This window comes from Grampus griseus (genome assembly GCF_964374135.1).
Source record: "Grampus griseus genome assembly, chromosome: X".
Taxonomy (NCBI): Eukaryota; Metazoa; Chordata; class Mammalia; order Artiodactyla; family Delphinidae; genus Grampus; species Grampus griseus.
Window position 1 is genome coordinate 87532241 of NC_138999.1, and position 26021 is coordinate 87558261.

General features: G+C 45.3%; 1 protein-coding gene across 1 annotated transcript; it reads right to left on the reverse strand.

The window, feature by feature from the left end:
- Positions 1 to 1710: 1710 nt before the first annotated feature.
- LOC309817573 (nuclear RNA export factor 2-like) lies at positions 1711 to 13754 on the reverse strand (the record flags this gene model as incomplete). The annotated part of the gene is made up of 22 exons (XM_082646858.1): positions 1711 to 1873; positions 2411 to 2483; positions 3113 to 3155; positions 3251 to 3366; positions 3475 to 3533; positions 3640 to 3747; positions 3891 to 3946; positions 4030 to 4098; positions 6321 to 6452; positions 6610 to 6717; positions 6837 to 6925; positions 7072 to 7141; positions 7280 to 7360; positions 7477 to 7581; positions 7697 to 7780; positions 8619 to 8734; positions 8841 to 8893; positions 9256 to 9311; positions 9413 to 9463; positions 11122 to 11229; positions 13337 to 13443; positions 13583 to 13754. 22 exons carry the CDS (start codon positions 13752 to 13754, stop codon positions 1711 to 1713), a joined length of 2019 nt encoding a protein of 672 aa, XP_082502984.1.
- Positions 13755 to 26021: the final 12267 nt, after the last annotated feature.

Here is a 26021-nt window from a genome sequence, read left to right on the forward strand (position 1 = left end):
GTGGTGATGAAACAGTTTTTGATCTTGTTTGTGGTGATAGTTAGAACACCTACACTGCTGGTAAAAGTGCATGGAATTATATATATAAGTATTATGCACAAGTGTTCTAACACACAAAAGAGTGCATGTAAAATGGCGAAATTGTGGTAAGCTCAGTGGATTGTACCAATGTCCATTTCTTAGTTTCGATACTGTACTAAAGTAATACAAGGTGTTATCATTAGGAGAAGGTGAGTGATGGGTATACATGACCTCTGTACACATTTTTTTGCAACTTCTGGTAAATCGATAATTATTTCAAAATAAAAAAGTTAAAAAAACAACACAGGAGTTGTGGGGAAAATCGTCTTAGGTACAGAACCTAAGAACCTAATAAAAATGTTAACACAGTTTTAGACCTGTTAAATGATTAAGAAATCCATAATTATTGGAGTAAATATGGTACTTTACTTGCTAAATACCTTATGTTTGCTTATAGAAGTGAACATCAGAACGGTCACAACTTGTGAGTACTGAAGTGGTGGAGAGAAGGTTATCAGGAGGCAAAGCTTGGATTTTAGGGTTGTCCAGGAATGGAGTCCTTACTCTATAATTTTCAAGCACTGTGTAGGTCGGATATAAATGCTAGAGACTGCCAGGGATGATGTGGGAGAGGGGACTTTTTGGTCCTGGCCCCACTAACTCATGGTTGGGTCAGGGGAAGAGCAATCCAAGACACACAACATACGATGTGCAATGTTACTCTTTAATATAAAGATAAACAAGGATCATGTGTGGGAAAAATATAAAACAACGGGCAGGCCTACACGGTAAACTTTGGCTTCCTGATTAGCTGGACTGCAAGCTTAGTCATGGATATGGCTTCAGTTAAGAGAAGAGAGGTGACAAATATGATGAGGATGAAAATGACATCTAAAGGCTCATTTGCAGAGTTTTGTTCTCAAGATCCCAGGTCAGTGGATGAGGGTCACATGTGGAATTTTGCCCTTGGACTGAAGAAAGTAAAGAGAAAGAATTGGGATGTCAGCAGAGCCAGCAGCCGTGAGTGTCAACCCCCGGGCACCTGACTTCTGTCTACCTTCACCTTCCTGAAACCCTAGACGTCTATTTCTTCTTATCTCTGAATTCTCAGAATTCACTTTTTGATGAGTAAAGAAATTTTTAGTTCTGGTATAGTCTAGTCATTGTACTGAAAGCACCTCTAGTGGGGAGGATAGATGACCTCCCTTAGGACTAAACTGGAGACACTTGACCACACAACTTCACTGCTACATCTATGCTGCAACAGCAAGCCTTCAAGTTTACCAACATGTATGTACCAGAATGAGCAGATGCCACTGCATGTAATGCTGAAAAAGAGGCGAAAAGCTAAATGCCTATCAATAATAGCTTATGGCTTCCTGGAATTCAATTGTTTAATATATTGATCTTAGAAAGAATAATGTAGCTTCACATATACTGAGAAGAAACTATGCTGGCACTAATAATAAAAGAAGTTTCAAGACAGTATATAAGATAGGATACCTGTATTTTATAATACATGGAAATGTATTAATATGAAATTAGGGTATTTCTCACAAGTAAACGTTTGTAAGGAAAAATAGATTTAAAATAATTACCTGAAAATTCCCATTAATCACTCCTCTACTCCTCCCAGCTCCCTCCTATCCCCATGCAACCCCAGCACTCACTTCTGAGACCACTAGCGGTTCATCTCAGATGGGGTGGAGGATGCCTGCATGATGTCCTGCTGCTGCTGGGAGAGGGGTGCATGGAGCTGGAGGTGGGTGTAGGCAGTGGGATGGAGAACACACTCTGGGTCTCGCTGGGGTCGGCATCCCTCACATACAGCTCGTCATTCACGATGCACAGACTGAAGGAAAAATGGGGCCTCAGACAAGTGGTGGATGGACACCCACACCCCCAATACTGACTCTGCTCCCACTGGCACTCAGCAACCAGATTCCTTCCACGTCCCTCCTGTGTCTGTCTTCCAGGTTCCTTAACTGGTACCTCTGCCCCTCCCCACAGAGCCCACCTTTGGAGAGACTATCTACCACCTTCACTTGATTTATAGGTTCATCCCCAAACCAGGGGCAATTTCGCATTTACCCTTTACCACAGTGCAAGGAGTGGACAGTCTGATCCCCATTCTCAGAAGAAGACACTGAGTCACACAGAGGTCATGGGAATTGACCAAGGTCACACAGCGAGTGAGTGTTGGGTCAAGGAGTGAACGCATAGGCCGATTCCAGGCCCATACTCTTCCTAACCACTAGGCTACACTGCTCCTGGGATCCCCCTGCTGGCTTTCCACAATACTGAGTAAACCTAAGGTCTTTGCCACCACATTCCCTGGCCCCTGAGCCCAGGCGGGGATGGGCATTCCCTCCCACAACAGGGCTCTCACCTGCAGTCGCGGGCAGGGGTAGCGATGAAGGTCCGGGTGAATGCACGCAAACAGCCCTGAGAACTTCCTTCCACTTCAACAGCAAACAAACAACAGTACCCCTTACAGCTGCATGTGCTGTACACGCTCACACAGCGGTCCCCAGTCAGGGTGTGACTGGACACTCATGCTGAGAGGGCAGTTGTTCACGGGGGCCAGGGTGTCGGGAATGGGGAGGGCAACTATAGGAGCAGTCTGCACCCAGTGACAGGACCCCTGTCGACCACTGCCCAAGTTCACGGGGTGCATTTTTCACAGCCGCCCAAGAGGTGGATACTACTACCCTATTTTGCAAATGAGGAAACTGAGAGGTTCAGTAACAGCCCAAGTTCTCAGAGTAAGGATCTGGGATGAGAGCCACCAAAATCCACAGCCTGTGTCCCCAACGCCCAGGGTGTGCAGGGCAGACAGGCATGGACACAGCTCAGACCTGGATTGTCTGTGGGAAGCCTGAGGGCAGGAGAACACAGTGGGGAAGGGGAGGGGAGAGGAGGGGAGGGGAGGTGGGGGAGGGCAGGTGGGGAGGGGAGGGGTGGAATGCAGGGAAGGGAAGGGAAGGGAAAGGAAGGGAAGGGGTCAGGGAAGCTAGGTGGTTCTGGGAGTGAGCCTGGCCAGGGGGAGGCAGCAGTGGGCCATCTGCGCTGGGGGTCTACACACACTCACCTGCCTTGAACACTCCGCAGACGGAGAAGCAGAGCATCGATTCCTGAAAGGGAAGAGCCCAGGAGCCCAGTCACCACCTCCACCTCCCACCCACCTGCGGCTTCCTGGGCCCACGCGAGGGAGGAAGCAGGCGCTCACCGTCTGGAACCACGTGTCCACCACAAAGGAGCTGAAGGCATGCTGAGTCTTGGGCAACACACAGAGGGTGTGCACAATGACACGTTTTGTGTGCTTCAGCAGCTGGACCCGCAGGTCTGTGAGGGGAGGGGAAGCGAGCGAAGGTCAGGGGCTGCCACGCCCTGGGCCCTATGATTGACCCCTTCACCGCCCTTTCCCACCCAGTCTTCCCATCACACACTCACAGGGGTCCTTGAGCTTCTTCATATTCCTGCTGTCCTTGAAATACTCGCACAAGCTGCTTCTAGGAGACAAAGAGCAACAGTGGGTGGTGGGTGTTTGCAGGAGCTGGCCTGTGTCTGCTGGGGAGCCACACGGCCCGGGAGCACAGCCTGTGCTGTCATACTCACGGGGCTGGGTCCTTGGGGTGGAAGGGAATCATCAGGGAGAAGCAGGACTCCTCGTGATAAGCACCCGCGAGAACCTGTCTGTCTCCATAGTCATGGATCAAGTAGTACCTAAGGAGGAGCAATGAAGACAGTCTATCTCTGTGGTCTGGACCTCAAATGAGACTTGAAAACTCCCCTGAGCAGACCTGTGCTCAGGTGGCCTCACCTGTCCTAGACCTGCCCCCCTTGCTCAGCTTCCCAGAGATACTTACTGCTTCAGGAATTGCAGGACTAGGCTCTTCAGCTCATCAGATCCAAAGTAGCTTCCCTGGAATCAAATGGCACTTGAGACTATGCAGTAGATAAAGCCTCCCTGCAACACCCCAAATGTTGTTTGATCCTCTTCCTGACCTTGCAGAGCTTTACTATGTAGGGAGTGTCAACGTCAACGGTCACTGGTGACGGTAACTCCTGGCCATCCTGGAGAAGGGAAGAGGAAGTCAGGAGTGGAGACCAGGGGAGTGGCTCTGGATGATCCGGGAAAAGGATGGGCCCTGGAGGCTGAGGGTCAGAGGTCAGGTGTGAAAGGGCCCTGGAAATTCCATGGGAAAGCTTACAGTGGATGTCTTCATCATGAGGTCCTGGAAGTCTCTAGTGTTATATTCAACTTGTGTGTGTGCGTTTGTGTATTTATGGGTATTTTTCCAGCAAGTATATCCATGTCATTTTCAGGAGTCCATGTCCCCCAAAATGGTTAAGGTTCTGATGCTAATATGTGATCTAGGCAAGACCCAAAGGGCTTGAGGGCAGGTGCAGAGGCCACCGACATTCATAAGAGACAATGATTTACGTAGGCACTTACCAGGCGTAACAACTTCGGGAAACATTCTCTGATGGCCTGTCCAAAACCAAAAATAGAGAAGAGGTCGTTGATAGTTCAAGGTTGCAATGCTTCCTTTGAGTTAAAACAGTAATACCATAAACAGAGATCAGTGTGTTCTGGCCAATCCAGCAGCACCCTTTGCCCACCTCTGCTCCTGATTTTAGGGGTTTTCAGTCCACTTGCCTGTTGAGCACTGAGCATCTGTCATCTTACTGTCTGAAAGGCACTGTCTCCTCATCTCTCTCAGTACCTTCACTTTAATATTCCTCCCCTCCCTCCCTTCCTCTCCTTCGCCTGGGTAGCTCCCACCCAGACTACTCGGACTCCCTTCTCCAGTGCCACAGGGACCAGCATTTCAAACCCATGCTGCAGGGCTTCCTTCTCCTCCCTCCCTTCCTCCAGGGCCCCACTGAAGGCTGTGGGGAGAAGAGGGGATGGAGTGGGAGCCCGGGGCTCTGCTACCTCACTGGGGGTCCAGCACTCTGGCAAGACCCCGACACCCCCCAGGGATGGCCCAGGATGCTGGGCCAGCGAGGTGAGTGAGGTGGGGCTCAGGGAGGGAGATGGAGGGGATGAAGACAGAAAGGGAGTGAAGGTAGGAAGGGAGAGATGAGAGAGACATAGGGGCACAGAGACAGGGGAGAGAGAGACAACAAAGGGAAGGGAAAGAAGCTCTCCCATGGTCGGGGTCAGGGAAGAAGAGAGAAGAAAGGGGAAACGGCACACTTGTTGCGGCTCTTCACCTGCCCCAGAATCGCCCAGACACACCAGGTAGGAAGGGAAAATATGCACATGTTCGGCTGGGGGCCCACTGGATGCTGGCTGAAACTTTGTCACCTGTGTGAGCTCAGCCAGACTTGGGCATGGGAAACCGAGCAGCCATGGGGGCAGATCTTCCTCAGAAGGAGGAAAGGGTCAGGTCCCAGCTCAGTATGGGGTTGAGGATCCGTGGCCCCCTCTGATGATCACTGTCTTCTCTCCCGATGACCCCTGCACCTCTCTGAGTTGGTTCTTTATCTGAGGAATCATACCTGTCTCAGGCTGCCCAGGGCTCCTGTGAAGGACCAGGCGGGATGATGTGACGTGTGCAGGGAGGGATGGGAAGTGCCCCTCAGAGGCCTGTCCTTCTCTCTCCTCTACCACCTCTGCCCTCTGCCTTCCACTCCTGCCTCAGGAAGCCCTCTGATCACTGGCAGGGGCCCACGTCTGGCCCCTTGACTCAAGGAGCCCTGCTTTCTCCCAAGGAGGGTCCAGCTCCTGGCATTGGGCCAGCAGAATGGATGTCATGACAGCAGCCACCCATGGCCTCAGCCCTCAGCATGGCGCAGGAAAGCCCCCATGTCAACCTGGGAGAGGAGGGGGGATCCATTTGGAGGAAGGGGAAGAGGGCCCCTCTCAGAACGGGGGAGGCAAACCCCATCTCAGCACGAAGAAGGAAGGCTTCTCTCAGCAAGAAGCCCTGGACAGGAGGACCCTTCTCAGTCCAGGGCGCCAGCATCTGGATCAAGGCTGGTCGCTCCTGGTCCTGGTGAGGAGGAGAAGCCCTGCTTCTTGGGGCACACTCTTGGGAGGTCTTGCTGGAATATATCTGGGCGCAGAGAGCTGGAAACAGACCCCAGAGCGCCTGCAGAGGTGAGCAGGTCAGGGGAAGGAAACTCCTCACCGGTGATAGGCACAGAGAGAGCAGAAGGTGGGGCCTGTGATCCTCCCAGAAGACCAGGGCTGCCACCTTTGGCAAAGGGGCACTGTCACAGATAGTCTAGGCTCCCATGGGTGAAGGTCACCAAGAAGGGTGACAGGGTGTTCACACTGACCTTACATAGGTGGACTGGTCTGGGAAAGTGTCACACAATGGGTTCCCTTGCAGCCACAGCTCTTCAAGCTTCAGCCCTTGCATCTTGCTCAACTCCCACATAGACGTCAGCTGAGAAATATGGGGCAGAAGTGGGAAAAGGAATCCCAGGGAAAGAGGGACATCTGGATCCCTGCACCCCCAGACCCCTCCCTCCCACACAGGTACCTTCACCTGCCTCCTGTCATCACTCTGATGGCCACTAACATGCCCCCCCCACTCTCAACCCAACTTTGACCTGGCTCCCTCTTCTCACCTCATTTTTGGAGAGGTTCAGGATCTTGACGGTGAGGGCCATCTGTATAATGTCAGACAGGCCATTCAGCTGGTACAGTTTGTTGTTGCTCAAGTTCAAGGACAACAGCTTTGTGGCAAGAAGAGGTAGAGTGAAGGTTACTATCTAGGACCTTGGAGACAAATCTGCCCTCCTCCCCATCTCTTCCACCCCCTACCCTAATACCAGCACTGGGCCTACAGCCTCACCTCAGGGAAATTCTTTTCGATGACCTGCAGGGTGGCAGTCATGCAGCTTCTTCGATTCAGAAATATATCAATATCATAGCCCACCAAGTCTTCAGGAAAGAGAGGGGAGGGAATCAGATGGCTGAGTGGGGTGTGGGGCCAGCACCTGCCCCTCCCCACGTTACCATCCCTAAGTCTCCCTCCAGGAAGACCCCTCTGCCCTCACCCGCCCTAGAATTACCGCTGTCAGCCATACCTGGGTCAACGTAGAGCCTCTGCAGGTCAAGAGCTAGCTTGGAGACATCAAATCGTTTGATAAAAGTCAGCTGCAGAGTGAGAGATGGAGAGAGCCGCTCTGAGGCTGTGGTGGTGGCAGGGAAATTGGGGGCGAGGGGGACGGGGGTCTGGAGGAAGGAGAGGTGGGTCTGAGCATTGGCACACAACATGCCTTGCATCTGCATTACCTTTAGCTGCTCCATTTCTTCTGGCTTCAACTTATACCGCACAGAGTAGGGAACAGCGGAGGGCCTGACAAAGACAGGTATCTACAGCAAGAAGAGGTGGGGTAAGCACCAGGAACTCTAGTTCCAAAGACGAATACCAGCCCCTGGCCTGTACTCCTTCCTCAGGATGAGGTACACGTAACGCCCTCGACACACACCTTTCGGCTCTCCTCGTCACGAATCTTGTAGCTGACATCCTTCAATGCAGAGGCAGTGCTAGCTTCCTGGACAAAGAATCGAGCCCCATTTTTCACAAAGTGGAACTACAGGGATTGAATACAACAGCAATAGAATCAGAAGCCAACAGACCCTGCTGAACCAGGTCTCTCTCTCCCCCTTCCCTGTGCCCACACGTCTGGCTTCGGCATCCTGTCTTACGTTCACTGGAGTGAAGGGGACACTGCAATGTCTCTGGATTGAGTTCATTAGCCATGTCCTGTCATACTTTATCCCATAAGGAATCTAAGGATGAAAAGAAGCGATGGGAGAGAGGACAGACAACAGGGAATTTAAGCTGGAGGACGAACCTTTTCCTGTTCTTTTCTGGCCTTCTACTGAGCTTGCAAGGGCTTGTAAAGAAGGGAACATATGTATATGTATAACCGATTCAGTTTGTTATAAAGCAGAAACTGACACACCATTGTCAAGCAATTGTACCCCAATAAAGATGTTTAAAAAAATGAGAAAAAGAAAATTTTTTTTAAAAAAAAGAAGGGACTACTGACATGATTTCTTATGGGTGTACGTCATATGGATTTCCTAAGTACTCTTTCTGTCCAGTCAAACTCTCTTCCACATAATCAAGGTGTCAGTGATGATCTTCCTTTTATAAATTTCCAACGCCCAGGGTGTGCAGAGCAGAGAGGCATGGATACAGCTAAGACCTGGATTGTCTGTGGGAAGCCTGAGGGCAGGAGAACACAGTGCGGAAGGGGAGAGGAGGGGAGGGGAGGGGAGTGGGAAGGGGAGGGGAGTGGGGGGACGGGAGGGAGGGAAGGGCAGGGAAGGAAGGGGAGGGGAAGGGAAATGAAGAGAAGGGGAAGGAATGGAAAGGAAATGCAAGGGAAGGGAAGGGGTCAGGGAAGCTGGGTGGTTCTAGGAGTGAGCCTGGCCAGGGGGAGACAGCAGTGGGGCATCTGGGGTGTGGGTCTATACACACTCACCTGCCTTGAACACCCCGCTGACAGAGAAGCAGAACATCGTTTCCTGAAAGGGAAGAGCCCAGGCGCCCAGTCACCACCTCCACCTCCTACCCACCTGTGGTTCCTGGGCCCACCCGAGGGAGGAAGCAGGCGCTCACCGTCTGGAACCACATATCCACCACGAAGGAGCTGAAGTCATGCTGAGTCTTGGGCAACACACAGAGAATGTGCACAATGACACGTTTTGTGTGCTTCAGCAGCTGGACCCGCAGGTCTGAGGGGAGGGGAAGCGAGCGAAGGTCAGGGGCTGCCACGCCCTGGGCCCTATGATTGACCCCTTCACCGCCCTTTCCCACCCAGTCTTCCCATCACACACTCACAAGTGTCCTTGAGCTTCTTCATATTCCTGCTGTCCTTGAAGTACTCACACAAGCTGCTTGTAGGAGACAAAGAGCAACAGTGGGTGGTGGGTGTTTGCAAGAGCTGACCTGTGTCTGCTGGGGAGCCACATGGCCTGGGAGCAGAGCCTGTGTTGTGATACTCATGGGGCTGTGTCCTTGGGTTGGAAGGGAATCGTCAGGGAGAAGTAGGCCCTGTGGTGATAAGCACCGAGGAGACCATATCGGTCTCCAGAGTCACAGATCAAGTAATACCTGTGGGAGAGCAATGAGGACAGGCTGTCTGTATGATCTGAGCCCCAAATATGACATGAAAGTCTCTGTGAGCAGACCTGTGCTTGGGTGGCCTGGCCCAGTCTCAGCCCTCTCTATTCCTCATGGTGGCAAGGGTACTTACTGCTGCAGGAAGTAAAGGATCATACTCTTCAGTGTCTCAGATCCTTTATAGCTTTCCTGGAATCAAAAGGCATTTGAGAGTAAGCAGTGGATAAAGCCTCCCCACAACACCCCAAATGTTGTTTGATCCTCTCCCTCACATTTCAGGGCTTTATTACGTAGGGGGTGTCAACATCATTGATAACTGGTGACAGTAACTCTTGGCCATCCTGGAGAAAGGAAGAAGAAGTCAAGAGTAGAGACCAAGGGAGTGGCCCTGGATGATCCGGGAAAAGGATGGGCCCAGGCGGGTGAGGGTCAGAGGTCAGGTGTGAAAGGGCCCTGGAAATTCCATGGGAAAGCTTACGGTGGATGTCTTCATCATGAGGTCCTGAAAGTCTCTAGTGTTATATTCAACTTGTGTGTGTGCGTGTGTGTATTTATGGGTATTTTTCCAGCAAGTATATCCACGTCATTTTCAGGAGGCCATGTCCCCCAAAATGGTTAAGGTTCTGATGCTAATATGTGATCTAGGCAAGACCCAAAGGGCTTGAAGGCAGGTGCAGAGGCCACCGACATTCATAAGAGACAATGATTTACGCAGGCACTTACCAGGCGTAACAACTTCGGGAAACATTCTCTGATGGCCTGTCCAAAACCAAAAATAGAGAAGAGGTCGTTGATAGTTCAAGGTTGCAATGCTTCCTTTGAGTTAAAACAGTAATACCATAAACAGAGATCAGTGTGTTCTGGCCAATCCAGCAGCACCCTTTGCCCACCTCTGCTCCTGATTTTAGGGGTTTTCAGTCCACTTGCCTGTTGAGCACTGAGCATCTGTCATCTTACTGTCTGAAAGGCACTGTCTCCTCATCTCTCTCAGTACCTTCACTTTAATATTCCTTCCCTCCCTCCCTTCCTCTCCTTCGCCTGGGTAGCTCCCACCCAGGCTACTCGGACTCCCTTCTCCAGTGCCACAGGGACCAGCATTTCAAACCCATGCTGCAGGGCTTCCTTCCCCTCCCTTCCTTCCTCCAGGGCCCCACTGAAGGCTGTGGAGAGAAGAGGGAATGGAGTGGGAGCCCAGGGCTCTGCTACCTCACTGGGGGTCCAGCACTCTGCCAAGACCTGGACCAAGACCTGGACTCCCCCCATGGATGGCCCAGGATGCTGGGGCAGGGAGGTGAGTGAGGCGGGGCTCAGGGAGGGTGATGGAGGGGGATGAAAACAGAAAGGGAGTGAAGGTAGGAGGGGAGAGATGAGAGAGACATAAGAGCCTAGAGACAAGGGAGAGAGAGAAAACAAAGGGAAGGGAAAGAAGTTCTACTGTAGTGGGGGTCTGGAAAAAGAGAAAAGAAAGGGGAAATGGCACCCCTGCTGCAGCCCTTTCCATCATCTGCCCTGGAATGGCCCAGGCATCCCAGGCAGGAATGGAAAATATGCACATGTTGGGTTGGGGGCCCATTGGATGCTGGTTGAAACTTTTTCAACTTTATGACACAGAGAGGAGAGCATAGGGACTGTGGTCCTCCCATAGGACCAGGTCAGCTGCTCCCTGCAAACAGGCACTGTCATGTGTAGCTCAGGATCCTGCAGGCAACTGAGAATACATCTGACCTTATGTTGGTTGACTTATCAGGGAAGGTGGTGCATGGGGGGCTTCTGTCTACACACATCCTTTCTGGCTCCAGCCGGTGGCCCTTGTCCATCTCCCCTGCAGACTTCACCTGTAATTATTGGGAGGAATCACATGGACCAGAGAAACAAAGCCAGGATGGCCGTGCACCCCTAGTCCCTTCCTTTCCTTACAAATCCATTTCCCTTCCTCTGTCACCACCCTATTAGCTTTCCCACCTTCCCTTCAAAGATAGAACTGGGTACCACACCTCACCTCAGTGTTGGAGAGGTTCAAGTTCTTGGTGTTGGAAGCATTCGGCATAGTGTTGGATAGGCCGTGCAGCTGGTAGGGTTTCTTGCTGCTCAGGTCCAAGGACAAAAGCTATGATGAGGAAAGAGAGTGAGGATGCCAGCAGGGGATACCTGAGACCAATCTGCCTCTTCTACCTAAACTCTCCCACCATCTCCACCAGCCCCAGCATTGGGCCTAAGTCCTCATCTTGGGCGTATTCCCTGGATGGATCTGCAGGGAGGTGGCCATGCCATTTCTAGGGTTTCCCGCCATTCCAATATCACAGGTCATCAAGTCTCCAGGAAGCCAGGAGGAGGGAAACAGAAGCTGAGAGCCTCCTGGCTGGTTCCGCTCTAGCACCAGCACCTCCTCAAGTTACTATCCCTGAGCATCCTTCCCAGACAGACCCCTCTGCCCTCACCTGCCCTACAATTACTGCTGTAGCCATACCAGGGTCAAAGTGGAGCCTCTGGATATCAAGAGATTGCTGGGGAGCATCATATTGTCTGTTCACAGTCAGCTGCAGAGTTAGGGATGGGGCTCAGTGGCTCTGAGTCTGAGGTGGTGATTGGGGGCAATAGGTGGCAATCCCAAAAGAAAGGGGGAAAGATTTAACAGGATATGTTTAATTGGAGCCCTGGAGGCAAAGAACATGAACAGTGGAGAAGCAATATTTGAAGAAATCATGATTGAGAAATTTCCAAAAGGGTCAAAACACATCAAGTTTGTAAAACTTTATTAATTAGAGAAAAAGTATACTTTAAGGAAAACCATTACTAGAGAAAAAAGGATCAATTCATCAAGAATATATTAATTAAATCCTAAATTTCTATGTACCTCTTGATAGAGCCAAAATATGCAATCTGAAAATTGAGGGACTTCCCTGGTGGCACAGTGGTTAAGAATCCACCTGCCGGGGCTTCCCTGGTGGCGCAGTGGTTGAGAGTCCGCCTGCTGGTGCAGGGGACACGGGTTCGTGCCCCGGTCCGGGAGGATCCCATGTGCCGCGGAGCAGCTGGGCCCGTGAGCCATGGCCGCTGAGCCTGCGCGTCTGGAGCCTGTGCTCCACAACGGGAGAGGCCACAACGGTGAGAGGCCCACATACCGAAAAAAAAAAAAAAAAGAATCCGCCTGCCAATGCAGGGGACACAAGTTCAAGCCCTGGTCCAGGAAAATCCCACATGCCACAGAGCAACTAAGCCCGTGCACCACAACTACTGAGCCTGCGCTCTAAAGCCCATGAGCCACAACTACTGAGCCCACACGCCACAACTACTAAAGCCTATGTGCCCTAGAGCCTATGTGCCACAACTACTGAAGCCCACGTGCTCTAGGGCCTGTGTGCTGCAACTACTGAAGCCTGCGTGCCTAGAACCCATGCTCTGCAACAAGAGAAGCCACCACAATGAGAAGCCCGCATACCACAACAAAGAGTAGCCCCCACTCACCGCAAGTAGAGAAAGCCAATGCACAGCAACAAAGACCCAACGCAGCCTAAATAAATAATAAAAGAAAATTGATAAAAGCAATGGAGAAATAGACAAATCCACAGTCATGTGAGACATTTTAACATAACTCACTGAGTGACAGATAAAACAGGCAGACGAAAATTTGGTTAGATGTAGAAAATTAAACATGAGTAACAAAATTTACTTAATTGAAATAGAACACTGTACACAACAATTAACTACACAAAACTTTCCAGAATAGATTATATGCTGGGCCATAAAGCAAGCCTGGAGACACCTCTATGGGGATAATATATTATACCCTGAACGGTTGGTGTGAAAATTCAAGGGTAACCGTGGGTTCCCTGACCCTCTCCCACCTTTAGTATAAATCCAAAGAATATTAGCTTATACTAACCCCACCCCCAATTAGGGGACCGTCTCCACTCTCCAAGCCCTAGGTCACATGACTCAGGCCTTTTCCCTAACCAGGGGGAAAATTTCACCTCAGCCATGGCCATTTCCATAGGAGGGGAGGTTTTCCATGTGCAGTCAGGATGGGTGTGTCAGAGCCTACTTGGCCCATTTCCTCAAGAGAGTGGAAACTAGTCAGCCTGGGCCCTCTCCACCCCTTCTCTAAAGGGGGGTCAGATTGTTGGGGGTCCTGTGGGTTTGGGTTACGGAGGGAACTCAGAACCCCTCCAGCCCTATGGAGATCTGAGGACAAGGTTTCATGTTGACCAACTCACCCATCCGGTGGCCTGAAGGCAGTGATCTGTCACCACCGTCCTCACAGGCTGCTCGTGAAGAGAATCTGTGGGTCTGGTGCTGGAGGTTTGGAGAATATCAAAGAGGGCTGCCAAGGAAGGAGACAGCAGGCCCCAAACTCTGTCTCAGGGCCACAGAAGATGGAGTCCTAACCGGAAGTCCCTTCCCCAAGGGCATAGAGGAGGAGAGCCCTGGGAGTCAGAGGAGACTTAACTTCCTGTAATTACTGCCGCTTAAGTTTGCTACCAGCCTAACACCCAGGAAATCATTTCCAACTGAGGCACACTTGCAGAGGACACCAACTGCAGTTAAGAAGCCAAGGTCCCAAGTACTTGTAGCTATAAATCCAGGGAACTCCAAAGGCATGTAAGCCTGCTGCATTACATTTTCTTCCTTCATGTATTCCTCATGAGAGGACCCTGAATCACCAGGCCCTTGTCCTCTCTGTGGTTGCTGATGCTTACTGAGTTTCAGGAGCTTGTATGAGGTCATTCAGATGCTACAGGGGACAAAAGAGACTGGAACTGAGTTCCATGGATGGGGATGACCCTGCCCTGCATAGCTTTAATAAATTCTTGTTGCAATATATGGAGTTTTCTTAAGGTAGGGTAAAGTAATAGAAAGAACAGAAAATAGCCACATGTCAGGAAATAACTCCAGCACATCCCAGAGAGGTCAAACAAAACAGACCTAAGGGCTTCCCTGGTGGCGCAGTGGTTGAGAGTCCGCTTGCCGATGCAGGGGACACGGGATTCGTGCCCCGGTCCGGGGGGTCCCATGTGCCGGGGGGTGGCTGGGCCCGTGAGCCATGGCCGCTGGGCCTGCGCGTCCGGAGCCTGTGCTCTGAGGCGGGAGAGGCCACAACAGAAAGAGGCCCGCATACCGCAAAAACCCCCAAAAAACAGACCTAAAATATATAAAGGAAATTGCAAACAGAGTTTGGTGGACCACCGGAATGAGAGTAGGAAGGAAAACGTCATGCCCTTTCCTTAAAAAAAAAAAAAAAGTATTCAGTGTAGATAGATGCCCCCTGGTGGTCAGAGCTATAATTGTAGCTCTGAAAGTCTCAGAACAGGAGGCTTTGAAAGGTGAGGGAATGAAGTGGAGACTTGGGCTTCAGTGCAATTTTCAATTCAGTGGAATTTTCAACCCCCCCTGGCAGTAATCTCTTTCTGAGCTCCATGCCTTCAGAAAGGAAGCCTAGCCCCTGAATGAGCTAAGGAGAAATCTTCATATGAGACTGTGTGAAACTTTGGGGTGAAGGAAGTGTAAGACAGAAACACACACACATACACAGATAAACTGTCATGTCAAGAGTTCTGATCTTTTTTTTTAATGAAACAGTACAGTGTGAAAAATTTTCTAAAACAATAAATATATGTAAAATTATTGTCAGTGGTTATTAGTTATTACATTTCTCTTAATAAAATTTCCTAATTACAAAATATTAAGCAGCTAAAAGTATATTTAGATATCAAATTATATATATTCCATCTATATATAGATGGAATATATATAATTATATATATATATAATTATATATATTCCATCTATAAGAAGATAGACCTACAGATACCCATTGTAAATACATTAGTAAATATTTTCCAGATGTATTTTTCTGTGTATACAGATGTGTTTATCTACCTTTAAGTACTTATAAATATTTTATATATTTGTATTTTTTTTCAGTTTTGCAACTACTTGAATACATTTCTGTACAGTCTATTTTTTAATTATAACTCTCCGTATCTGTATTTCATCAGTTAATGTGATTTGGTGTCTCTCCAGATGTTTATTGGAAATGCATTTTACTTTTCAGGTGATTTTTTTGTTGTTGTTGGTCTATTATGTCCTTCTCTCTACTGATTAGCAAATTCCTTTATAGTCACGTATTAGCACAATATCTATCATATTGATAGCAAATATATTTAATCAATGAATATAATTTATAAAATTCATGAGGATAGCTTATTGCATGTACCCATATTTCTGCTCTATCTCTTCTTCTTTATTCCTTCCTGATTCTCCAAGAGTCCTTCTTTCATTATTTCTTTTCTGGTTGAAGAACGTCCCTGTCAACTCACAATCCTACACCCAGGGAAAATATCCTTTAGGAATGAAGAAGATAAATCAAGACATTCTCCAATAAAGGGAAATAATTTGTCACCATCAGATATACTCTAAAAGAATGGCTAAAGAAGTTCCTTAAACAGAAAACAAATGATAAAAGGAGCATTTGAACATCAGGAAGGAAGACAGAGAACAGCAAGCAAATGTGTAAGTAAACACAGTAGGCATTTTTTCTTCTCTTGAGTTTTCTGAATTATGTTTGATGATTGAAGCAAGAATTATAATACTGTATCATATAATTCTAAATGTATGTAGATGAAGTAACTAAGGCAATTATACTATAAATGGGTTAGGATAAAGGGACATACAGGGAGATGGAATTTCTGTACTTCATTTGAACTAGTAAAATGGTGACTCCAGTAGACCGTGGTAAGTTATATATATATAATGTGCTACAAAAAGCAACCATACACAAAAAAGCTATACAAAGACATACACTCAAAAACTCTAAATAGGAGAGACGGGGAAGATGGCGGAAGAGTAAGACGTGGAGATAACCTTCCTCCCCACAGATACACCAGAAATACATCTACATGTGGAACAACTACAGAACACCTACTGAACACTGGCAGAAGACCTCAGACCTCCCAAAAGGCAAGAAACTTCCCACGTACCTGGGTAGGGCAAAAGAAAAAAAGAATAAACAGAGACAAAAGAATAGGGATGGGACCTGCACCAGTGGGAGGGAGCTGTGAAGGAGGAAAGGTTTCCACACACTAGGAAACCCCTTCGCGGGCGGAGACTGCAGGTGGCGGAGGTGGGCAGCTTCGGAGCCACGGAGCAGAGCGCAGCAACAAGGGTGCGGAGGGCAAAGCAGAGAGATTCCCGCACAGAGGATCGGGGCCGACTGGCACTCACCAGCCCGAGAGGCTTGTCTGCTCACCCGCTGAGGCGGGTGGGGCTGGGAGCTGAGGCTCGCAGGGAGAGGACTGGGGTTGGCAGTGTGAACACAGCCTGCAGGGGGTTAGTGCACCATGGCTAGCCGGGAGGGAGTCCGGGGAAAAGTCTGGACCTGCCAAAGAGGCAAGAGACTTTTTCTTCCCTCTTTGTTTCCTGGTGCGCGAGGAGACGGGATTAAGAGCACTGCTTAAAGGAGCTCCAGAGACGGGCACGAGCTGCGGCTAACAGCGTGGACCCCAGAGACGGGAATGAGACGCTAAGGCTGCTGCTGCCGCCACCAAGAAGCCTGTGTGAGAGCACAGGTCACTCTCCACACCTCCCTTCCATGAGCCTGTGCAGCCTGCCACTGCCAGGGTCCTGGGATCCAGGGACAATTTCACCGGGAGAACGCACGGCACGCCTCAGGCTGGTGCATCATCGCACTGGCCTCTACCGCCGCAGGCTCATCTCGCATTCACACCCCTCCCTCCGCCCGGCCTGAGTGAGCCAGAACCCCCGAAGCAGCAGCGCCTTTAACCCCGGCCTGTCTGAGCGAAGAACAGACGCCCTCCAGCGACCTACACGCAGAGGCGGGGCCAAATCCAAAGCTGAGACCCGGGAGCTGAGTGAACAAAGAAGAGAAAGGGACATCTCTCCCAGCAGCCTCAGAAGGAGCGGATTCAAGCTCCACAATCAACTTGATATACCCTGCATCTGTGGAATACATGAATAGACAACGAATCATCCCAAATACAGGAGGCGGACTTTGGGAGCAAGATTATTTTTTCCCCTTTTCCTCTTTTTGTGAGTGTGTAAGTGTATGCTTCTGTGTGAAATTTTGTCTGTATAGCTTTGCTTTCACCATTTGTCCTAGGATTCTGTCCGTCCTTTTTTTTTCTTTTTCTTTTTTAAAAAAAAATTTTCTTAATAATTAATTTAATAACTTTATTTTAACTTACTATATTTTATTTTATTTGATCCTCTTTCTTTCCTCCTTTCTTTCTTTCTTTCTTTCTTTCTTTCTTTCTTTCTTTCTTTCTTTCTTTCTTTCTTTCTTTCTTTCTTTCTTTCTTTCTTTCTTTCTTTCTTTCTTTCTTTCTTTCTTTCTTTCTACTTTTTCTCCCTTTAATTCTGAGCCGTGTGGATGAAAGGCTCTTGGTGCTGCAGCCAGGAGTCAGTGCTGTGCCTCTGAGGTGGGAAAGCCAACTTTAGGAAACTGGTCCACAAGGAACCTCCCAGCTCCACATATCAAATGGCGAAAATCTCCCAGAGATCTCCATCTTAACAACAGCACCCAGCTTCACTCAACGTCCAGCAAGCTACACTGCTGGACACCATATGCCAAACAACTAGCAAGACAGGAACACAACATCACCCATTAGCAGAGAGGCTGCCTAAAATCATAATAAGTCCACAGACACCCCAAAACACACCACCAGACGTGGAACTGCCCACCAGAAATACAAGACCCAGCCTCATCCACCAGAACACAGGCAGTAGTCCCCTCCATTAGGAACCCTACACAACCCACTGAACCAACTTTAGCAACTGGGGACAGACACCAAAAACAATGGGAACTAAGAACCTGCAGCCTGCAAAAAGGAGACCCCAAACACAGCAAGATAAGCAAATGAGAAGAGAGAAAAACATACAGCAGATGAAGGAGCAAGATAAAAACCCACCAGACCTAACAAATAAAGAGGAAATAGGCAGTCTACCTGAAAAAGAATTCAGAATAATGATAGTAAAGATGATCCAAAATCTTGGAAATAGAATAGAGAAAATACAAGAAATATTTAACAAAGACATAGGAGAACTAAAGATGAAACAAGCAATGATGAACACAGTAAATGAAATGAAAAATACTCTAGATGGGATCAATAGCAGAAAAACTGAGGCAGAAGCACAGATAAGTGACCTGGAGGATAAAATAGTGGAAATAACTACTGCAGAGCAGAATAAAGAAAAAAGAATGAAAAGAGCTGAGGGCAGTCTCAGAGACCTCTTGGACAACATAAAATGCACAAACATTCAAATTATAGGGATTCCAGAAGAAGAGAAAAAGAAAGGGACTGAGAAAATATTTGAAGAGATTATAGTTGAAAACTTCCCTAATATGGGAAAGGAAATAGTTAATCAAGTCCAGGAAGCACAGAGCGTCCAATACAGGATAAATCCAAGGAGAAATATGCCAAGACACATATTAATCAAACTGTCAAAAATTAAATATAAAGAAAACATATTAAAAGCAGCAAGGGAAAAACAACAAATAACACACAAGGGAATCCCCATAAGGTTAACAGATGAACTTTCAGCAGAAACGCTGCAAGCCAGAAGGGACTGGCAGGACATATTTAAAGTGATGAAGGAGAGAAAACTACAACCAAGATTACTCTACCCAGCAAGGATCTCATTCAAATTTGATGGAGAAATTAAAACCTTTACAGACAAGCAAAAGCTGAGAGAGTTCAGCACCACCAAACCAGCTTTACAACAAATGCTAAAGGAACTTCTCTAGGCAAGAAACACAACAGAAGGAAAAGACCTACAATAACGAACCCAAAACAATTAAGAAAATGGGAATAGGAACGTACATATAGATAATTACCTTAAATGTAAATGGACAAAATGCTCCCACCAAAGGACACAGACTGGCTGAATGGATAAAAAACAAGACTCAATATATGCTGTCGAGAAGAGACCCACTTCAGACCCAGAGACACATTCAGACTGAGAGTAAGGGGATGGAAACAGATATTCCATGCAAATGGAAACCAAAAGAAAGCTGGAGTAGCAATTCTCATATCAGACAAAATAGACTTTAAAACAAAGACTATTACAAGAGACAAAGAAGGACACTACATTATGATCAAGGGATCAATCCAAGAAGAAGATATAACAATTGGAAATATTTATGCACCCAACATAGGAGCACCTCAATACATAAGGCAAATACTAACAGCCATAACAGGAGAAATCGACAGTAATACATTCATAGTAGGGGACTTTAACACCCCACTTTCACCAATGGACAGATCATCCAAAATGAAAATAAATAAGGAAACACAAGCTTTTAATGATACATTAAACAAGATGGACTTAATTGATACTTATAGGATACTCCATCCAAAAACAATAGAATACACATTTTTCTCAAGTGCTCATGGAACATTCTCCATGATAGATCATATCTTGGGTAACAAATCAAGCCTTGGTAAATTTAAGAAAATTGATATCATATCAAGTATCTTTTCCGACCACAACGCTATGAGACTAGATATCAATTACAGGAAAAGATCTTTAAAAATACAAACACATGGAGGCTAAACAATACATTACTTAATAACGAAGTGATCACTGAAGAAATCAAAGAGGAAATAAAAAAATACCTAGAAACAAATGACAATGGAGACACGATGAACCAAAACCTATGGGATGCAGCAAAAGCAGTTCTAAGAGGGAAGTCTATAGCAATACATTCCTACCTTAAGAAACAGGAAACATCTCAAATAAACAACCTAACCTTGCACCTAAAGCAATTAGAGAAAGAAAAACAGAAAAAGCCCAAAGTTAGGAGAAAGGAAGAAATCATAAAGATCAGATCAGAAATAAATGAAAAAGTAATGAAGGAAATGATAGCAAAGATCAATAAAATTAAAAGCTGGTTCTTTGAGAAGATAAACAAAATTGATGAACCATTAGCCACACTCATCAAGAAAAAAAGGGACAAGACTCAAATCAATAGAATTAGAAATGAAAAAGGAGAAGTAACAACTGACACTGCAGAAGTACAAAAGATCATGAGAGATTACTACAAGCAACTCTATGCCAATAAAATGGACAACCCGGAAGAAATGGACAAATTCTTAGAAATGCACAACCTGCCAAGACTGAATCAGGAAGAAATAGAAAATATGAACAGACCAATCACAAGCACTGAAATTGAAACTGTGATTAAAAATCTTCCAACAAACAAAAGCCCAGGACCAGATGGCTTCACAGGCGAATTCTATCAAACATTTAGAGAAGAGCTAACACCTATCCTTCTCAAACTCTTCCAAAATATAGCAGAGGGAGGAACACTCCCAAACCTCATTCTACGAGGCCACCATCAGCCTGATACCAAAACCAGACAAGAATGTCACAAAGAAAGAAAACTTCAGGCCAATATCAGTTATGAACATAGATGCAAAAATTCTCAACGAAATACTACCAAACAGAATCCAACAGCACGTTAAAAGGATCATACACCATGATCAAGTGGGGTTTATTCCAGGAATGCAAGGATTCTTCAATATACGCAAATCAATCAATGTGATACTCCATATTAACCAACTGAAGGAGAAAAACCATATGGCCATCTCAATAGATGCAGAGAAAGCTTTCGACAAAATTCAACACCCATTTATGATAACCCTCCAGAAAGTAGGCATAGAGGGAACTTTCCTCAGCATAATAAAGACCATATATGACAAACCCACAGCCAGCATCGTCTTCAATGGTGAAAAAGAAAGCATTTCCACTAAGATCAGGAACAAGACAAGGTTGCCCACTCTCACCACTCTTATTCAACATAGTTTTGGAAGTTTTAGCCACAGCAATCAGAGAAGTAAAGGAAATAAAAGGAATCCAAATCAGAAAAGAAGAAGTAAAGCTGTCACTGTTTTCAGATGACATGATACTCTACATAGAGAATCCTAAAGATGCTACCAGAAAACTGCGAGAGCTAATCAATGAATTTGGTGAGGTAGCAGGATACAAAATTAATGCACAGAAATCTCTGGCATTCCTATACACTAATGATGAAAAATCTGAAAGTGAAATCAAGAAAACACTCCCATTTACCATTGCAGCAAGAAGAATAAAATATCTAGGAATAAACCTACCTAAGGAGACAAAAGACCTGTATGCAGAAAATTATAAGACACTGACGAAAGAAATTAAAGATGATACAAAGAGATGGAGAGATATACCATGTTCTTGGATTGGAAGAATCAACATTGTGAAAATGACTCTACTACCCAAAGCAATCTACAGATTCAATGCAATCCGTATCAAACTACCACTGGCATTTTTCACAGAGCTAGAACCAAAATTTTCACAATTTGTATGGAATCACAAAAGACCCTGAAAAGCCAAAGCAATCTTGAGAACGAAAAACGGGGCTGGAGGAATCAGGCTCCCTGATTTCACACTATACTACAGAGCTACAGTAATCAAGACAGTATGGTACTGGCACAAAAACAGAAATAGAGATCAATGAAGCAGGATAGAGAGCCCGGAGATAAACCCACGCACATATGGTCACCTTATCTTAGATAAAGGAGGCAGGAATATACAGTGGAGAAAGGACAGCCTCTTCAATAAGTGGTGTTTGGAAAACTGGACAGGTACATGTAAAAGTATGAGATTAGAATCGTCCCTAACACCATACACAAAAATAAGCTCAAATGGATTAAAGACCTAAATGTAAGGCCAGAAAGTATCAAACTCTTAGAGGAAAACATAGGCAGAATACTCTATGACATAAATCACAGTAAGATCCTTTTTGACCCACCTCCTCAAGAAATGGAAATAAAAACAAAAATAAACAAATGGGACCTAATGAAACTGCAAAGCTTGTGCTCAGCAAAGGAAACCATAAACAAGACCAAAAGACAACCCTCAGAATGGGAGAAAATAATTTGTAAATGAAGCAACTGACAAAGGATTAATCTCCAAAATTTATAAGCACCTCATGCAGCTCAATAACAAAAAAACAAACAACCCAATCCAAAAATGGGCAGGGGACCTAAATAGACATTTCTCCAAAGAAGATATACAGACTGCCAACAAACACATGAAAGAATGCTCAACATCATTAATCATTAGAGAAATGCAAATCAAAAGTAGAATGAGATATCATCTCACACTGGTCAGAATGGCCATCATCAAAACATCTAGAAACAATAAATGCTGGAGAGGGTGTGGAGAAAAGGGAACACTCTTGCACTGCTGGTGGGAATGTGAATTGGTACAGCCACTATGGAGAACAGTATGGAGGTTCCTTAGAAAACTACAAATAGAACTACCATATGACCCAGCAATCCCACTACTGGGCATATACCCTGAGAAAACCATGTTCATTGCAGCTCTATTTACAATAGCCCGGAGATGGAAACAACCTAAGTGCCCGTCATCGGATGAATGGATAAAGAAGATGTGGCACATATATACAATGGAATATTACTCAGCCATAAAAAGAAACGAAATTGAGCTATTTGTAATGAGGTGGATAGACCTAGAGTCTGTCATACAGAGTGAAGTAAGTCAGAAAGAAAAAGACAAATACCGTATGCTAACACATATATATGGAATTTAAGGAAAAAAATGTCATGAAGAACCTAGGTGTAAAGCAGGAATAAAGACGCAGACCTCCTAGAGAACGGACTTGAGGTTATGGGGAGGGGGAAGGGTGAGCTGTGACAGGGCGAGAGAGAGTCATGGACATATACACACTAACAAACGTAGTAAGGTAGATAGCTAGTGGGAAGCAGCCACATGGCACAGGGATATTGGCTCGGTGCTTTGTGACAGCCTGGAGGGGTGGGATAGGGAGGGTGGGAGGGAGGGAGACGCAACAGGGAAGACATATGGGAACATATGTTTATGTATGACTGATTCACTTTATTATAAAGCAGAAACTAACACACCATTGTAAAGCAATTATACCCCAATAAAGATGTTAAAAAAAAAAAAAGAGTCATGTACCAAAATGTTAATTGCAGCTCTATCTACAATAGCCCGGAGATGGAAACAACCTAAGTGTCCATCATCAGATGAATGGATAAAGAAGATGTGGCACATATATACAGTGGAATATTACACAGCCATAAAAGGAAACGAAATTGGGTTATTTGTAGTGAGGTGGATGGACCTAGAGTCTGTCATACAGAGTGAAGTAAGTCAGAAAGAGAGAGACAAATACCGTATGCTAACACATATATATGGAATATAGGAAAAAAAATGCCATGAAGAACCTAGGGGTAAGACGGGAATAAGACACAGACCTACTAGAGAATGGAGTTGAGGATATGGGGAGGGGGAACGGTAAGCTGTGACAAAGTGAGAGACTGTCGTTGACATATATATACTACCGAACGTAAAATAGATAGCTAGTGGAAAGCAGCCACATAGCACAGGGAAATCAGCTCGGTTTTTTGTGACCGCCTGGATGGGTGCGATAGGGAGGGTGGGAGGGAGGGAGACGCAAGAGGGAGGAGATATGGGAACATATGCATATGTATAACTGATTCACTTTGTTATAGAGCAGAAACTAAGGCACTGTTTTAAAGCAATTATACTCCAATAGAGATGTAAAAAAAAAAAGCTCTAAATAAAAATTAAAGTTTTAAAAATTGTTCAAGCAACCTATATAAATTTAGGAAAAATAAAACTAATAATCAAAAACCAGAGAGAGCAAACAGAAAACAAATAATAAAGTGGCTGACTTAAAATGTAACATATCGATAATTACATTAAATGTAATCTGAAGTAAATGTGAATGGTCTAAATACACCAATTAAAACACCAAGATTGGCATAGTGGATTGAAAAACATGATCCAACTATATGCTTCTTTTAAGAAGTTAACTTCAAATATAATAACAAATGCAGGTTGAAAGTAAGTGATGGAAAAAGATACATCATATGAACACTAATCAAAGGAAAGCAGAAGTGGCTAAATTAACATCAGATAAAGTTGACTTCAGAGGGGAGAAAATTCTGAGACATAAAGGGATATTGCATTATTATAAGAGGCTAAATCTACCAAAAGACATAGCCATCCTAAATGTGTGCACACCAAACAACAGATAGACAAAATATTTGAAGTGAAAGCTGATAGAACTGAAAGGAGAAATAGACAAATCCACAATTAAAGTTGGAGACCTCAACAACCCTCTCCTGAGAATTGATAGAATAATGAGACAGAAAATTGGGGAGGATATAGAAGAACTCAACAACACTAACAACCAACAGGGTCTAATTGAAGTTTATAGAACACTTCACCTAACAATAGCAGAATACACATTCTTTTCAGGTGCCTATGGAATATTTAACAAGATATATCATAAATCAAACCTCAACAAATTTCAAGAAATTCAAATTATACAGAGTGTGTTCGCTGGCCATAATGGAATCAAACTAGAAATAAATGATAGAAAAAAATAACAGTATAGTCTCCAAACACTTGAAAACTACAAAACACACTTCTAAATAACCAGTGGGTCAAAGTTGAAGTCTCAGGGGCAATTTTAAAATTTTTAGCTGAATGAAAATGAAAACTCAACATATCAAAATTTGTGGGCCTCAGCTAAAGCAGCACCAAGAAGGAATTTATAGTACTAAATGCATAAGTTAGAAAAAACAAAAATGTCTCAAATTAATAGTCCAAGCTCTTACTTCAAGAATCTAGAAAAAAGAATAGCAAAATAAACCAAAATCAGAATAAGGAAGAAAATAATAAAGAGCAGAAATTAAAGAAATTGAAGTGAGAATAATAAAGTGAATGAAACAAACACCTGATTCTTTGAAAAGATGAAATTGACAAACCTCCAGCAAGACTGTTAAAGAAAAAAAAAGAAAAGACACAAGTTACCAGAATCATGGATAAAAGAAGATGTTACCATAGACCGTACAGCCTTTAAAAAAAAAAAGAGAGATAATCAGAGAATAACTACAAGCAACTCTACACACATCAGTTGACTACTTAGACAACATTGACCAATTTTTGGAGAAATACAATCTACAACTCAACCAATGTGAAATAGATAATTTAAATAGCCATCTAACTATTGAGGCAATTTAACTTGTAATTTAACAACTCTCCCAAAAGATCCAGGCCCACATGATACCACTGAAAAATTCAAAGTTTAAAGAAAAATTAACATCAATTCTACAAATCTCTATCCAGAAAATAAAAGAGGAGGGAATACTTCCCAATTCATTGTGTGAAGCAAGTGACAATATTAACCTAATACCAAAACCAGACAAAGGAAAGAGAGAAAGAGAGAAAGGAAGGAAGGAAGGAAGGAGGGAGGGAAGGAAGGAAAGGAAGGGAGGGAGGTCCATATGTAAAACATCTCACACCATAGATCTTCAGAAATGAGCAAGGAGCAGTATATTTGTGGGAGTGGGCTAACGGAAGGGTTGAGAAAATGGTGATGAGGCTACTTTTTCCTTTAATTGATTCATTTATCAGGCAATTATGAAAGTATCACTGTATATTCTGTAAAAGTTTAAATAACAGACAAGCATAAATCATGAAATGTGAAAATGTCTGTAGGTGAATCTTTAATATAGATACTAAATAAATCTCTTAAACTTTTAATAGGTTGTGGAAAGCTATAACCCAAAGTAGTGTTTAGACTATATTAATTGGCTCTCTTTCAACTGAAATTTTAAAAATACAGTAGCTGATGCCAGTGGCATTAGGAGAACATCTGGATTGCCTGATATACACAGGAGCTTTTAAAAGCTCTTATTTCCTCACATATCTGTTTGTCCCAACTTCATCCTTCCCAGGCTTTTCAGTCTGTCTATTCCTTGTCCTGACTGTTGTTCTTTTTTCCAGGCTGCTGCAGTCAGTACTTTTACCTTTGAATGTTATATTATTTTG